This window comes from Diadema setosum, chromosome 3 (genome assembly GCF_964275005.1).
Source record: "Diadema setosum chromosome 3, eeDiaSeto1, whole genome shotgun sequence".
Classification (NCBI taxonomy): domain Eukaryota; kingdom Metazoa; phylum Echinodermata; class Echinoidea; order Diadematoida; family Diadematidae; genus Diadema; species Diadema setosum.
The window spans coordinates 14,028,593-14,043,662 of record NC_092687.1 but is presented as its reverse complement, the minus strand read 5'-3'; the positions used below and the strand labels follow the sequence as shown (position 1 = coordinate 14,043,662).

The window sequence follows — 15,070 nt, the reverse complement described above, 5'->3', positions numbered from 1 at the left end:
TGGTAAAAATATGCAAACATATTACAGATTAATGTTTAAGACCCGCACAATATAGATATATAACTTCCAATCAGCCAGCTCTTCCCTTTCGGGTAAAAGAGTGTATTAAATTACCACACCGCTTTATACAATCGTCTTCTTAACGAGCTGTTGCTATATGAATCTATTCCAAATACCATCATGCACGTATAGTAATAATATCACTGTTACAGCAGCCTGCATACAGAAAAAAAAAATCGTTCGGAATGATGTTTTCAGTATATTATACGCCGCAATAATCATTGAATTCGCGAGCTGGTATCTCAACGGCGCCATCTACGGGAAGGCGTGAACAGGTTGAGCGGCGTGACCAACCATAGCGGACGGGACGGGTGGGGGCCGCCGCTGCGGGGCTGGTGCGCCCAGATCGGACAAAGGAAATCACTGCTTGACCAATCACAGGCCACGGATTGGATCCGTCCCGGGTCTAGGGATCCATCGTCCGCGATATAAAATGGGAGCTGGATGTCCGGCGGTTTCATTCTCTTCCCAACTCCGCATCGAAAAAACTCCGCACTCATTACCTGAAGAAAACATGGCTCGCACCAAGCAGACGGCTCGCAAGTCGACTGGAGGCAAGGCTCCTCGCAAGCAACTGGCTACGAAGGCTGCTCGCAAGAGTGCCCCCGCCACCGGAGGAGTGAAGAAACCTCATCGCTATAGGCCCGGCACAGTCGCACTTCGTGAGATTCGCCGCTACCAGAAGAGCACCGAACTTCTCATCCGCAAACTCCCCTTCCAGCGACTTGTTCGTGAGATTGCTCAGGATTTCAAGACCGAGCTGCGCTTCCAAAGTTCTGCTGTCATGGCCCTCCAAGAAGCGAGCGAGGCTTATCTCGTCGGTCTGTTCGAAGACACCAACCTGTGCGCCATCCACGCCAAGCGGGTTACCATCATGCCCAAGGACATTCAGCTGGCCCGTCGCATCCGGGGAGAGAGGGCGTAGAAAGAGGCCTGTCCTCCGTGGTCGCACCACACAACACAACGGCTCTTTTCAGAGCCACCACATTATCAAGAAAGAATATCATGGTTCATACAGGACAATATTCTGTTTGTTATTCTTAGTTTTAAAAAGTAGAGCCTTGGATGATGTTAGATCTTTATGTATTTAAAAGTGCACACGTAGTTGAACGGAAATGAAAAATGAGAACAAGAAAACCACAAAGATAAATGAAATGCACATAAAGTAGGGATATCTGCCCCCCCCCCTTTCAAATGAAACGCAGTCTACGGTGATTATGTACCTAGCAAATCAATTCATATGTAATTGAGACGAGAAGGGGTCTGTAAGGTGCTTGATAGAGAGAGAGAGAGAGAGAGAGAGAGAGAGAGGGGAGAGGGATAGATAGGGAGACAGAAGGAGTGAAGGGAGGGGGGTAAGAAAAAGTAAAACTATATGGTCAAGAAAAGGAAAAAAAAATGAAAGATTGTGACGTTAATTCGGAGTCTTTTTACCAATGTGTTGACGTGATCTGAATGCTGATTCAACTGAAAGTGTGTATTCACAATTGCTTTATTGTGAAATATAATATATGGACAGCCGCCGCGATACAACTAGCTGCATTGAACTACTAGACACTGTGCCGAGTTAGCCAGCAAGAGGGCAGCAAACAGCGCTTGTGTCCGCACTGGCAGCAGTAGCAGCTGCCCACTTCTGCCACCGGCTACGCTGATTGGTCGACCGGTCAACAAAAGGATCTTGACCCGCTGGATCCCCGAGCGGGGTATAAATGGGTGCGGAAACAATCGGCGGGGATCACACTCTCAGTTGAATCAGCATTCAGATCACGTCAACACATTTGTCTCTCCGTCTCCAATCATGTCTGGACGAGGAAAATCTGGCAAGGCTCGCACCAAGGCCAAGTCTCGATCATCACGCGCCGGCCTGCAGTTCCCCGTCGGCCGAGTTCATCGCTTCCTTCGTAAAGGCAACTACGCCCAGAGAGTAGGCGCTGGTGCACCAGTGTACCTAGCTGCTGTTCTGGAGTACCTGACCGCTGAGATTCTGGAGCTGGCCGGCAACGCCGCACGCGATAACAAGAAGACGAGGATCATCCCGCGACATCTTCAACTTGCCGTTCGCAACGACGAAGAGCTGAACAAGCTGCTGGGAGGCGTGACAATCGCTCAGGGTGGTGTACTGCCAAACATCCAGGCTGTGCTTCTGCCGAAGAAGACTGCAAAGTCCAGTTAGACACTTCACGGCGGCTCTTTTCAACCAAACGGCCCTTATCAGGGCCACCACATTTTCCAGAAAGAATACATTCAATTCATCATGCTATTTCGTGTTGTGTTGAGATTTCCGCTATATCTGTTTTTTTTTTCTTTTCTTTTCTTTTTATTTTTTTTTCCTTTCTCTCTCTCTCTCTCTCTCTCTCTCTCTCTAATTATCCTTACTTGAATCACACATAAATAGGAAATGTAGAGAAAGGAAGAAATATAATGATAAAAAAGGAAGAAATATAATGATAAATATATAAGGTGACAATGCATGATATTATATAAGGAGACAAAATAGAATAAAGACTAAATATATAAGGTGGCAATACATACCATTAGATGAGGAGAGAATATGGAGTAAAGAATAAGCACAGACTAGAGTATGAAAATAAGCAAGAGTTAAGTACCAAGTTAATTTCGGAAGAATTTATGAAATGCACAGATGATAAATCGTCAGGCGAGGCCGTTCTGAGGTTAAAAAGAAGGTATTAAAATAAAAGAGTAATTTATCGACAACATAAGAACAGCACAGCCACATGTATGTAGGAAGTTTGTGTGTTTGATTGCATTAATGCTCTAGTGTTTGTGCGTTTGCTGTCTAAAATTGTTGCAGTTTTCGGCATGTTGTAATATAAAACAGCTGCCTTAGGGAAACACGTGGATAAAACAAATGGAGCAGAAAAGTAAATCAAGTAATATGAAACAGAGAACAGATGTGGAAGCACATTAGGCAGAGCGTCTGCACGACGCCATGCCCGAGATGTCCGGTGATTCCTTCGAGGTACGCAATGAGCTGATAAAACGACAGTGCGAAGGTTGCTAGTCATTAGTTTTGTTCCACTACTCTCTGACTCACTACGTATCGCATCGATTGTTATCGTGATGGCGGCTTCGGAAGCAGCAAAGAAGACGACCAAGAAGAAAGCGCCCGAGCATCCACCGACCCAGGTGATGGTCAATGCTGCTATCGGCGCACTGAAGGAGCGGAATGGATCATCGCTTCAGGCCATTAAGAAGTACATCGCAGCCAACTACAAAGTAGGCGATATGGACCGACAGACCATCTTCATCAAGCGAGCTCTGCGGAAAGGGGTTGCCAACGAGACACTGGTTCAGACGAAAGGTGTCGGGGCATCTGGCTCTTTCAAGCTGAACGTCAAGGCAGCAAAGGCAGAGGCGGCGGAGAAGGCACGAAAAGAGAAGCAGAAGGCAAAGGTCAAGGCTGACCGCGAGAAGGCAAAGGCAAAGGCAGCCGCAAAGAAAGAGAAGGCGGTCGCCAAGAAGGCCAAAGCTGCAGCAGAAAAGAAGGAGAAGAAGAAGAAGGCGACAAAGAAGAAGCCGGCGAAGAAGACAGCAACCAAGTCGGAGAAAACGAAGACGCCCAAGAAGAAGACCGCAGCAAAGAAGCCATCCAAGAAGGCAACCCCCAAGAAAGTGGCGAAGAAGACGACGACCAAATCCAAGGCGGCAAAACCAAAGAAGCCTGCTGCCAAGAAGGGTGCCAAATAAGTTTATTTGCACCTCACACCAAAAATCAAACGGCTCTTTTAAGAGCCACCACAAACCCAAGAAAGAATAATTGTTGCAGTATCAACTAGTCGATGGAAAGATGCACTGAGAAAAGAAAGAAAAAAAAAAGAAGGAAATATACGAAACGGGGAAATAGAAAGGAATAGTTTACAAAAAAAACAGAAATCATTCTATATTGGTGAATTTATGTTGAAAAGGAGAGAAATGGTAGATGAAGGCACAATTGAGGAGTTTTATGTGTTACTCAAGAGCAAACAATTGTGTGAGAGCTTGGGGAAATAGGCTAAACAGAATGCGAGCGGGGGGAGGGTGATGGTTTTCGTTTGGGAGAGAAGTTTTACTCTGAAAAATCGTTTCAAGCTCGAAATTATGTGAGTGTGAGTGTGTGTATATATGTATATGTATATGTATATATCTGCCACTCCATATCTATGTAGCTTTATGCTGTCAATATTATCATATGTGTATTTTATTTGTTCATTTCTTGAGGTAATGTGCGACAGAGTAATGTATGTGATGTGCGACAGAGTAATGTATGTGATGTGCGACAGTGCCCGTCCGACTCGCGGTGCTGGTCTGGTCAACGCAACGGACGGCCGTGAGGTGGCGCACTCGATCCAGCCGGATCTCGTGCAGGCGGATCGTGGGCTGGCCGCGGCGGACAGTAGGAGAATGGGGCGTCGCCCTCCATGTCCGCAAAGCGGTTACTTAACCCTGTTCGGTCATTGGGAGCGTCATCATTCGGCTTTTGGATCTCTCATCAGCTAAACCAAAATCAACTCACGCCATCATGTCTGGACGCGGTAAAGGAGGCAAAGGACTAGGAAAGGGAGGAGCAAAGCGGCACCGCAAAGTTCTTCGAGATAACATCCAGGGCATCACCAAGCCAGCCATCCGTCGTCTGGCAAGAAGGGGCGGCGTGAAGCGAATCTCGGGCCTCATCTACGAAGAAACCCGCGGAGTCCTGAAAGTCTTCCTTGAGAACGTGATCCGCGATGCAGTGACATACTGCGAGCATGCCAAACGCAAGACGGTTACTGCCATGGACGTCGTCTACGCATTGAAGAGGCAGGGACGCACACTCTACGGATTTGGCGGCTAGAATTTAACGGCCTCCTGCACCACAAAACAACGGCTCTTTTCAGAGCCACCACATTATCAAGAAAGAATACACTTAATGAAACAAATTTCCACATTACGGAACGTCATCATAAGTAGCACGTTTGAATCAATGGGCATATGTATATTATGTATAACCACACTGTTCGTACATCTTTTAAGTTCAGATTTCTGTTTCGTGGCAATGCTCTTAAAACGCCCTCATTATACGCTTTACAGAGTTTACCGGTTGTAATTGAAGGTAATAGAATAATTATGGCATCCATTCGCTGATCACAGCCCCCAGTTGCAAATAGAGAGAGTGGGAGAGAGAGAGAAAGAGAGAGACGTTATTTTCATAAGTAAAGTTGTTGTCATACAATTGTAAAGTTGTTGTCATACAATTGTAAAGTTGTTGCTTTATGTGTAAAGTTGTTGCCTTTTTGGTAAAGTTGTTGCCCTTTTGGTAAAGTTGTTGCTCCCATAGTGGGCGGGTTGTATAAAGCAACAACATTACGCATTTCTTTGGTGAAGTTGTTGCCTTTGCTCATAAATATTTCATTAAGAGTTGTGAAGCTCACAATGCACATGCCGCCCCACGCCTGGACATGGACTGGAATTTGGAGATACTACCAAGACAGTATCATTCAGCAAAAAAAAAAAATAATAAAAAAAAATAAATAAAAATAAAATAAAAATGACACACACACACAAAAAAAAAAACCAAAAACAAAAACAAAAACAAAAACAAACAAACCCTGCTAATTATTGACTACATTGTATTATGAATCAAGTAGAATGTTTGGCTTCACCTGATATTGAGTTAAACTCACTAAAGAGGATAGATTCTATACACTATTTGGCATATAGCCAATTTTACGCAGATTCAATAGCCTCGATACAAAATGTGGATAAGTCTGGACAATATCTTGCTGTCTGACATTGGCTTTTGGTATTGTGCAGTGGGAAACAAGCAGTCAATCAATCAATCAATCAATCAATCAATCAATCAATCAAGTAGGTAAAAAAAAAGGAGTATCAGCAAAGTACAAATGCAAGAAGGTATGTTTGTTTGTTTTTTGTAACGCAAAATAAATATTTACAAATAGATTTCAGCTTCAGCGTGTCAGCAAGCGGCGACGAAGGTAGATAACATGTGTAAACTTAACACGCAATCAAAAGGAATAAGGGAAGTTAGCAGCTTTTTTGCGAGATACGAAACAGAATATATATAGTTACAGGAGATTTTCTAGATCTAGTTTGATTACAAAGAGAAAAGAAAAGAAAAGTAAATGATGATTTAATATTTGCAGAGAATATTATTCACGTTTTTCATTTCTACACGCAATTCAAGAACAAATTAGGGTAAAATTGGACAAAAATCTGTCTACTGCCATCTGGTGGCAGAAACCGTTATTTCACCACCGCGGCCGGCCGGCCGGCAGGCGGGGCCGTCACGCCCGCCTGAATCGATGCTTCTGCTAATCCTCATCTAATTTGCATGAACTGTGCGAGCGGATCCTCCGAACGCGTATAAAAGAGGAAAGGGGGCAGCTGACCATAACATTTCTCTTTCAAAGCTGCATCGAATTCGCATCCGCCTAGTCTAGTCAACGCTCACAATGGCTCCTCCATCCGGACAAGTTGCCAAGAAGGGTTCCAAGAAAGCTGCCAAGGCTCCCCGGCCCAATGCCGACAAGAAGAGGCGTAGGAAGAGGAAGGAGAGCTACGGCATCTACATCTACAAGGTTCTGAAGCAAGTCCACCCAGATACTGGAATTTCGAGTCGCGCCATGTCCATCATGAACAGCTTCGTCAACGACATTTTCGAACGCATCGCCGCCGAAGCTGCACGTCTCGGTCAGTACAACAAGAAGTCGACCATCAGCAGCCGTGAAGTGCAGACCGCAGTGCGCCTCCTTCTCCCCGGAGAACTGGCAAAGCACGCCGTCAGCGAGGGCACCAAAGCTGTCACCAAGTACACTACATCCAAGTAGATGTCCACAGTCGCCTATATCTCAAACGGCCCTTAACCAAGAAAGAATATCCCACTGTTGTATGAAATCCTAATCATATCCTAACTATAACGAATCGAAAAGCTAGTACTTTACCCACCAGAGAAATACAAATCATCGCTTGTTTACAGTGACTTCACATTGTATGCTTATTTATATTTGCTTCTCGTGTTCACTTAATGTATTCGTTAATTAGTTTAATGACAGCACCACCTGATCGAAACATGGTAAAAATATGCAAACATATTACAGATTAATGTTTAAGACCCGCACAATATAGATATATAACTTCCAATCAGCCAGCTCTTCCCTTTCGGGTAAAAGAGTGTATTAAATTACCACACCGCTTTATACAATCGTCTTCTTAACGAGCTGTTGCTATATGAATCTATTCCAAATACCATCATGCACGTATAGTAATAATATCACTGTTACAGCAGCCTGCATACAGAAAAAAAAAATCGTTCGGAATGATGTTTTCAGTATATTATACGCCGCAATAATCATTGAATTCGCGAGCTGGTATCTCAACGGCGCCATCTACGGGAAGGCGTGAACAGGTTGAGCGGCGTGACCAACCATAGCGGACGGGACGGGTGGGGGCCGCCGCTGCGGGGCTGGTGCGCCCAGATCGGACAAAGGAAATCACTGCTTGACCAATCACAGGCCACGGATTGGATCCGTCCCGGGTCTAGGGATCCATCGTCCGCGATATAAAATGGGAGCTGGATGTCCGGCGGTTTCATTCTCTTCCCAACTCCGCATCGAAAAAACTCCGCACTCATTACCTGAAGAAAACATGGCTCGCACCAAGCAGACGGCTCGCAAGTCGACTGGAGGCAAGGCTCCTCGCAAGCAACTGGCTACGAAGGCTGCTCGCAAGAGTGCCCCCGCCACCGGAGGAGTGAAGAAACCTCATCGCTATAGGCCCGGCACAGTCGCACTTCGTGAGATTCGCCGCTACCAGAAGAGCACCGAACTTCTCATCCGCAAACTCCCCTTCCAGCGACTTGTTCGTGAGATTGCTCAGGATTTCAAGACCGAGCTGCGCTTCCAAAGTTCTGCTGTCATGGCCCTCCAAGAAGCGAGCGAGGCTTATCTCGTCGGTCTGTTCGAAGACACCAACCTGTGCGCCATCCACGCCAAGCGGGTTACCATCATGCCCAAGGACATTCAGCTGGCCCGTCGCATCCGGGGAGAGAGGGCGTAGAAAGAGGCCTGTCCTCCGTGGTCGCACCACACAACACAACGGCTCTTTTCAGAGCCACCACATTATCAAGAAAGAATATCATGGTTCATACAGGACAATATTCTGTTTGTTATTCTTAGTTTTAAAAAGTAGAGCCTTGGATGATGTTAGATCTTTATGTATTTAAAAGTGCACACGTAGTTGAACGGAAATGAAAAATGAGAACAAGAAAACCACAAAGATAAATGAAATGCACATAAAGTAGGGATATCTGCCCCCCCCCCCTTTCAAATGAAACGCAGTCTACGGTGATTATGTACCTAGCAAATCAATTCATATGTAATTGAGACGAGAAGGGGTCTGTAAGGTGCTTGATAGAGAGAGAGAGAGAGAGAGAGAGAGAGAGGGAGAGGGATAGATAGGGAGACAGAAGGAGTGAAGGGAGGGGGGTAAGAAAAAGTAAAACTATATGGTCAAGAAAAGGAAAAAAAATGAAAGATTGTGACGTTAATTCGGAGTCTTTTTACCAATGTGTTGACGTGATCTGAATGCTGATTCAACTGAAAGTGTGTATTCACAATTGCTTTATTGTGAAATATAATATATGGACAGCCGCCGCGATACAACTAGCTGCATTGAACTACTAGACACTGTGCCGAGTTAGCCAGCAAGAGGGCAGCAAACAGCGCTTGTGTCCGCACTGGCAGCAGTAGCAGCTGCCCACTTCTGCCACCGGCTACGCTGATTGGTCGACCGGTCAACAAAAGGATCTTGACCCGCTGGATCCCCGAGCGGGGTATAAATGGGTGCGGAAACAATCGGCGGGGATCACACTCTCAGTTGAATCAGCATTCAGATCACGTCAACACATTTGTCTCTCCGTCTCCAATCATGTCTGGACGAGGAAAATCTGGCAAGGCTCGCACCAAGGCCAAGTCTCGATCATCACGCGCCGGCCTGCAGTTCCCCGTCGGCCGAGTTCATCGCTTCCTTCGTAAAGGCAACTACGCCCAGAGAGTAGGCGCTGGTGCACCAGTGTACCTAGCTGCTGTTCTGGAGTACCTGACCGCTGAGATTCTGGAGCTGGCCGGCAACGCCGCACGCGATAACAAGAAGACGAGGATCATCCCGCGACATCTTCAACTTGCCGTTCGCAACGACGAAGAGCTGAACAAGCTGCTGGGAGGCGTGACAATCGCTCAGGGTGGTGTACTGCCAAACATCCAGGCTGTGCTTCTGCCGAAGAAGACTGCAAAGTCCAGTTAGACACTTCACGGCGGCTCTTTTCAACCAAACGGCCCTTATCAGGGCCACCACATTTTCCAGAAAGAATACATTCAATTCATCATGCTATTTCGTGTTGTGTTGAGATTTCCGCTATATCTGTTTTTTTTTTTCTTTTCTTTTCTTTTTATTTTTTTTTCCTTTCTCTCTCTCTCTCTCTCTCTCTCTCTCTAATTATCCTTACTTGAATCACACATAAATAGGAAATGTAGAGAAAGGAAGAAATATAATGATAAAAAAGGAAGAAATATAATGATAAATATATAAGGTGACAATGCATGATATTATATAAGGAGACAAAATAGAATAAAGACTAAATATATAAGGTGGCAATACATACCATTAGATGAGGAGAGAATATGGAGTAAAGAATAAGCACAGACTAGAGTATGAAAATAAGCAAGAGTTAAGTACCAATGCGAGCGGGGGGAGGGTGATGGTTTTCGTTTGGGAGAGAAGTTTTACTCTGAAAAATCGTTTCAAGCTCGAAATTATGTGAGTGTGAGTGTGTGTATATATGTATATGTATATGTATATATCTGCCACTCCATATCTATGTAGCTTTATGCTGTCAATATTATCATATGTGTATTTTATTTGTTCATTTCTTGAGGTAATGTGCGACAGAGTAATGTATGTGATGTGCGACAGTGCCCGTCCGACTCGCGGTGCTGGTCTGGTCAACGCAACGGACGGCCGTGAGGTGGCGCACTCGATCCAGCCGGATCTCGTGCAGGCGGATCGTGGGCTGGCCGCGGCGGACAGTAGGAGAATGGGGCGTCGCCCTCCATGTCCGCAAAGCGGTTACTTAACCCTGTTCGGTCATTGGGAGCGTCATCATTCGGCTTTTGGATCTCTCATCAGCTAAACCAAAATCAACTCACGCCATCATGTCTGGACGCGGTAAAGGAGGCAAAGGACTAGGAAAGGGAGGAGCAAAGCGGCACCGCAAAGTTCTTCGAGATAACATCCAGGGCATCACCAAGCCAGCCATCCGTCGTCTGGCAAGAAGGGGCGGCGTGAAGCGAATCTCGGGCCTCATCTACGAAGAAACCCGCGGAGTCCTGAAAGTCTTCCTTGAGAACGTGATCCGCGATGCAGTGACATACTGCGAGCATGCCAAACGCAAGACGGTTACTGCCATGGACGTCGTCTACGCATTGAAGAGGCAGGGACGCACACTCTACGGATTTGGCGGCTAGAATTTAACGGCCTCCTGCACCACAAAACAACGGCTCTTTTCAGAGCCACCACATTATCAAGAAAGAATACACTTAATGAAACAAATTTCCACATTACGGAACGTCATCATAAGTAGCACGTTTGAATCAATGGGCATATGTATATTATGTATAACCACACTGTTCGTACATCTTTTAAGTTCAGATTTCTGTTTCGTGGCAATGCTCTTAAAACGCCCTCATTATACGCTTTACAGAGTTTACCGGTTGTAATTGAAGGTAATAGAATAATTATGGCATCCATTCGCTGATCACAGCCCCCAGTTGCAAATAGAGAGAGTGGGAGAGAGAGAGAAAGAGAGAGACGTTATTTTCATAAGTAAAGTTGTTGTCATACAATTGTAAAGTTGTTGTCATACAATTGTAAAGTTGTTGCTTTATGTGTAAAGTTGTTGCCTTTTTGGTAAAGTTGTTGCCCTTTTGGTAAAGTTGTTGCTCCCATAGTGGGCGGGTTGTATAAAGCAACAACATTACGCATTTCTTTGGTGAAGTTGTTGCCTTTGCTCATAAATATTTCATTAAGAGTTGTGAAGCTCACAATGCACATGCCGCCCCACGCCTGGACATGGACTGGAATTTGGAGATACTACCAAGACAGTATCATTCAGCAAAAAAAAAAAATAATAAAAAAAAAATAAATAAAAATAAAATAAAAATGACACACACACACAAAAAAAAAAACCAAAAACAAAAACAAAAACAAAAACAAACAAACCCTGCTAATTATTGACTACATTGTATTATGAATCAAGTAGAATGTTTGGCTTCACCTGATATTGAGTTAAACTCACTAAAGAGGATAGATTCTATACACTATTTGGCATATAGCCAATTTTACGCAGATTCAATAGCCTCGATACAAAATGTGGATAAGTCTGGACAATATCTTGCTGTCTGACATTGGCTTTTGGTATTGTGCAGTGGGAAACAAGCAGTCAATCAATCAATCAATCAATCAATCAATCAATCAATCAAGTAGGTAAAAAAAAAGGAGTATCAGCAAAGTACAAATGCAAGAAGGTATGTTTGTTTGTTTTTTGTAACGCAAAATAAATATTTACAAATAGATTTCAGCTTCAGCGTGTCAGCAAGCGGCGACGAAGGTAGATAACATGTGTAAACTTAACACGCAATCAAAAGGAATAAGGGAAGTTAGCAGCTTTTTTGCGAGATACGAAACAGAATATATATAGTTACAGGAGATTTTCTAGATCTAGTTTGATTACAAAGAGAAAAGAAAAGAAAAGTAAATGATGATTTAATATTTGCAGAGAATATTATTCACGTTTTTCATTTCTACACGCAATTCAAGAACAAATTAGGGTAAAATTGGACAAAAATCTGTCTACTGCCATCTGGTGGCAGAAACCGTTATTTCACCACCGCGGCCGGCCGGCCGGCAGGCGGGGCCGTCACGCCCGCCTGAATCGATGCTTCTGCTAATCCTCATCTAATTTGCATGAACTGTGCGAGCGGATCCTCCGAACGCGTATAAAAGAGGAAAGGGGGCAGCTGACCATAACATTTCTCTTTCAAAGCTGCATCGAATTCGCATCCGCCTAGTCTAGTCAACGCTCACAATGGCTCCTCCATCCGGACAAGTTGCCAAGAAGGGTTCCAAGAAAGCTGCCAAGGCTCCCCGGCCCAATGCCGACAAGAAGAGGCGTAGGAAGAGGAAGGAGAGCTACGGCATCTACATCTACAAGGTTCTGAAGCAAGTCCACCCAGATACTGGAATTTCGAGTCGCGCCATGTCCATCATGAACAGCTTCGTCAACGACATTTTCGAACGCATCGCCGCCGAAGCTGCACGTCTCGGTCAGTACAACAAGAAGTCGACCATCAGCAGCCGTGAAGTGCAGACCGCAGTGCGCCTCCTTCTCCCCGGAGAACTGGCAAAGCACGCCGTCAGCGAGGGCACCAAAGCTGTCACCAAGTACACTACATCCAAGTAGATGTCCACAGTCGCCTATATCTCAAACGGCCCTTATCAGGGCCACCACATAACCAAGAAAGAATATCCCACTGTTGTATGAAATCCTAATCATATCCTAACTATAACGAATCGAAAAGCTAGTACTTTACCCACCAGAGAAATACAAATCATCGCTTGTTTACAGTGACTTCACATTGTATGCTTATTTATATTTGCTTCTCGTGTTCACTTAATGTATTCGTTAATTAGTTTAATGACAGCACCACCTGATCGAAACATGGTAAAAATATGCAAACATATTACAGATTAATGTTTAAGACCCGCACAATATAGATATATAACTTCCAATCAGCCAGCTCTTCCCTTTCGGGTAAAAGAGTGTATTAAATTACCACACCGCTTTATACAATCGTCTTCTTAACGAGCTGTTGCTATATGAATCTATTCCAAATACCATCATGCACGTATAGTAATAATATCACTGTTACAGCAGCCTGCATACAGAAAAAAAAAAAAAATCGTTCGGAATGATGTTTTCAGTATATTATACGCCGCAATAATCATTGAATTCGCGAGCTGGTATCTCAACGGCGCCATCTACGGGAAGGCGTGAACAGGTTGAGCGGCGTGACCAACCATAGCGGACGGGACGGGTGGGGGCCGCCGCTGCGGGGCTGGTGCGCCCAGATCGGACAAAGGAAATCACTGCTTGACCAATCACAGGCCACGGATTGGATCCGTCCCGGGTCTAGGGATCCATCGTCCGCGATATAAAATGGGAGCTGGATGTCCGGCGGTTTCATTCTCTTCCCAACTCCGCATCGAAAAAACTCCGCACTCATTACCTGAAGAAAACATGGCTCGCACCAAGCAGACGGCTCGCAAGTCGACTGGAGGCAAGGCTCCTCGCAAGCAACTGGCTACGAAGGCTGCTCGCAAGAGTGCCCCCGCCACCGGAGGAGTGAAGAAACCTCATCGCTATAGGCCCGGCACAGTCGCACTTCGTGAGATTCGCCGCTACCAGAAGAGCACCGAACTTCTCATCCGCAAACTCCCCTTCCAGCGACTTGTTCGTGAGATTGCTCAGGATTTCAAGACCGAGCTGCGCTTCCAAAGTTCTGCTGTCATGGCCCTCCAAGAAGCGAGCGAGGCTTATCTCGTCGGTCTGTTCGAAGACACCAACCTGTGCGCCATCCACGCCAAGCGGGTTACCATCATGCCCAAGGACATTCAGCTGGCCCGTCGCATCCGGGGAGAGAGGGCGTAGAAAGAGGCCTGTCCTCCGTGGTCGCACCACACAACACAACGGCTCTTTTCAGAGCCACCACATTATCAAGAAAGAATATCATGGTTCATACAGGACAATATTCTGTTTGTTATTCTTAGTTTTAAAAAGTAGAGCCTTGGATGATGTTAGATCTTTATGTATTTAAAAGTGCACACGTAGTTGAACGGAAATGAAAAATGAGAACAAGAAAACCACAAAGATAAATGAAATGCACATAAAGTAGGGATATCTGCCCCCCCCCCCTTTCAAATGAAACGCAGTCTACGGTGATTATGTACCTAGCAAATCAATTCATATGTAATTGAGACGAGAAGGGGTCTGTAAGGTGCTTGATAGAGAGAGAGAGAGAGAGAGAGAGAGAGAGAGGGGAGAGGGATAGATAGGGAGACAGAAGGAGTGAAGGGAGGGGGGTAAGAAAAAGTAAAACTATATGGTCAAGAAAAGGAAAAAAAATGAAAGATTGTGACGTTAATTCGGAGTCTTTTTACCAATGTGTTGACGTGATCTGAATGCTGATTCAACTGAAAGTGTGTATTCACAATTGCTTTATTGTGAAATATAATATATGGACAGCCGCCGCGATACAACTAGCTGCATTGAACTACTAGACACTGTGCCGAGTTAGCCAGCAAGAGGGCAGCAAACAGCGCTTGTGTCCGCACTGGCAGCAGTAGCAGCTGCCCACTTCTGCCACCGGCTACGCTGATTGGTCGACCGGTCAACAAAAGGATCTTGACCCGCTGGATCCCCGAGCGGGGTATAAATGGGTGCGGAAACAATCGGCGGGGATCACACTCTCAGTTGAATCAGCATTCAGATCACGTCAACACATTTGTCTCTCCGTCTCCAATCATGTCTGGACGAGGAAAATCTGGCAAGGCTCGCACCAAGGCCAAGTCTCGATCATCACGCGCCGGCCTGCAGTTCCCCGTCGGCCGAGTTCATCGCTTCCTTCGTAAAGGCAACTACGCCCAGAGAGTAGGCGCTGGTGCACCAGTGTACCTAGCTGCTGTTCTGGAGTACCTGACCGCTGAGATTCTGGAGCTGGCCGGCAACGCCGCACGCGATAACAAGAAGACGAGGATCATCCCGCGACATCTTCAACTTGCCGTTCGCAACGACGAAGAGCTGAACAAGCTGCTGGGAGGCGTGACAATCGCTCAGGGTGGTGTACTGCCAAACATCCAGGCTGTGCTTCTGCCGAAGAAGACTGCAAAGTCCAGTTAGACA

At 45.6% G+C, this 15,070-nt stretch overlaps 9 protein-coding genes across 9 annotated transcripts; all 9 read left to right on the top strand.

The window, feature by feature from the left end:
* The first annotated feature begins 574 nt into the window (after positions 1–574).
* Positions 575–985, top strand: LOC140226170 (histone H3, embryonic). The gene has a single exon (XM_072306660.1). The coding sequence runs from the start codon at positions 575–577 to the stop codon at positions 983–985; it is 411 nt and encodes a 136-aa protein (XP_072162761.1).
* An 873-nt stretch (positions 986–1,858) lies between these two features.
* LOC140226168 (histone H2A, embryonic) lies at positions 1,859–2,233 on the top strand. The gene has a single exon (XM_072306659.1). It carries the CDS (start codon positions 1,859–1,861, stop codon positions 2,231–2,233), a length of 375 nt encoding a protein of 124 aa, XP_072162760.1.
* A 908-nt stretch (positions 2,234–3,141) lies between these two features.
* On the top strand, positions 3,142–6,884 carry LOC140226167 (uncharacterized). The gene is made up of 3 exons (XM_072306658.1): positions 3,142–3,694; positions 4,590–4,642; positions 6,588–6,884. The coding sequence occupies exons 1-3, from the start codon at positions 3,142–3,144 to the stop codon at positions 6,882–6,884; spliced, it is 903 nt and encodes a 300-aa protein (XP_072162759.1).
* An 817-nt stretch (positions 6,885–7,701) lies between these two features.
* LOC140226166 (histone H3, embryonic) lies at positions 7,702–8,112 on the top strand. Its single transcript, XM_072306657.1, has one exon. It carries the CDS (start codon positions 7,702–7,704, stop codon positions 8,110–8,112), a length of 411 nt encoding a protein of 136 aa, XP_072162758.1.
* Positions 8,113–8,982: 870 nt separating this feature from the next.
* Positions 8,983–9,357, top strand: LOC140226165 (histone H2A, embryonic). Its single transcript, XM_072306656.1, has one exon. The coding sequence runs from the start codon at positions 8,983–8,985 to the stop codon at positions 9,355–9,357; it is 375 nt and encodes a 124-aa protein (XP_072162757.1).
* Positions 9,358–10,265: 908 nt separating this feature from the next.
* Positions 10,266–10,577, top strand: LOC140226164 (histone H4). Its single transcript, XM_072306654.1, has one exon. It carries the CDS (start codon positions 10,266–10,268, stop codon positions 10,575–10,577), a length of 312 nt encoding a protein of 103 aa, XP_072162755.1.
* Positions 10,578–12,196: 1,619 nt separating this feature from the next.
* On the top strand, positions 12,197–12,571 carry LOC140226163 (histone H2B.2, embryonic). Its single transcript, XM_072306653.1, has one exon. It carries the CDS (start codon positions 12,197–12,199, stop codon positions 12,569–12,571), a length of 375 nt encoding a protein of 124 aa, XP_072162754.1.
* Positions 12,572–13,408: 837 nt separating this feature from the next.
* On the top strand, positions 13,409–13,819 carry LOC140226162 (histone H3, embryonic). The gene has a single exon (XM_072306652.1). It carries the CDS (start codon positions 13,409–13,411, stop codon positions 13,817–13,819), a length of 411 nt encoding a protein of 136 aa, XP_072162753.1.
* Positions 13,820–14,692: 873 nt separating this feature from the next.
* Positions 14,693–15,067, top strand: LOC140226161 (histone H2A, embryonic). The gene has a single exon (XM_072306650.1). It carries the CDS (start codon positions 14,693–14,695, stop codon positions 15,065–15,067), a length of 375 nt encoding a protein of 124 aa, XP_072162751.1.
* The last annotated feature ends 3 nt before the right edge of the window (positions 15,068–15,070 follow it).

What these genes read in the sequence shown, in the direction of transcription:
- LOC140226163 (XM_072306653.1), top strand. Translation starts at nt 12,197, where the DNA reads ATGGCTCCTCCATCCGGACAAGTTGCCAAGAAGGGTTCCAAGAAAGCT.
- LOC140226168 (XM_072306659.1), top strand. Translation starts at nt 1,859, where the DNA reads ATGTCTGGACGAGGAAAATCTGGCAAGGCTCGCACCAAGGCCAAGTCT.
- LOC140226164 (XM_072306654.1), top strand. Translation starts at nt 10,266, where the DNA reads ATGTCTGGACGCGGTAAAGGAGGCAAAGGACTAGGAAAGGGAGGAGCA.
- LOC140226161 (XM_072306650.1), top strand. Translation starts at nt 14,693, where the DNA reads ATGTCTGGACGAGGAAAATCTGGCAAGGCTCGCACCAAGGCCAAGTCT.
- LOC140226162 (XM_072306652.1), top strand. Translation starts at nt 13,409, where the DNA reads ATGGCTCGCACCAAGCAGACGGCTCGCAAGTCGACTGGAGGCAAGGCT.
- LOC140226170 (XM_072306660.1), top strand. Translation starts at nt 575, where the DNA reads ATGGCTCGCACCAAGCAGACGGCTCGCAAGTCGACTGGAGGCAAGGCT.
- LOC140226167 (XM_072306658.1), top strand. Translation starts at nt 3,142, where the DNA reads ATGGCGGCTTCGGAAGCAGCAAAGAAGACGACCAAGAAGAAAGCGCCC. An exon ending in GAAGGCAACCCCCAAGAAAG is followed by an intron (nt 3,695 to 4,589) that starts TGGCGAAGAAGA and finishes TCATGTCTGGAC; the next exon opens with GCGGTAAAGGAGGCAAAGGA. An exon ending in GAGCAAAGCGGCACCGCAAA is followed by an intron (nt 4,643 to 6,587) that starts GTTCTTCGAGAT and finishes AATGCCGACAAG; the next exon opens with AAGAGGCGTAGGAAGAGGAA.
- LOC140226165 (XM_072306656.1), top strand. Translation starts at nt 8,983, where the DNA reads ATGTCTGGACGAGGAAAATCTGGCAAGGCTCGCACCAAGGCCAAGTCT.
- LOC140226166 (XM_072306657.1), top strand. Translation starts at nt 7,702, where the DNA reads ATGGCTCGCACCAAGCAGACGGCTCGCAAGTCGACTGGAGGCAAGGCT.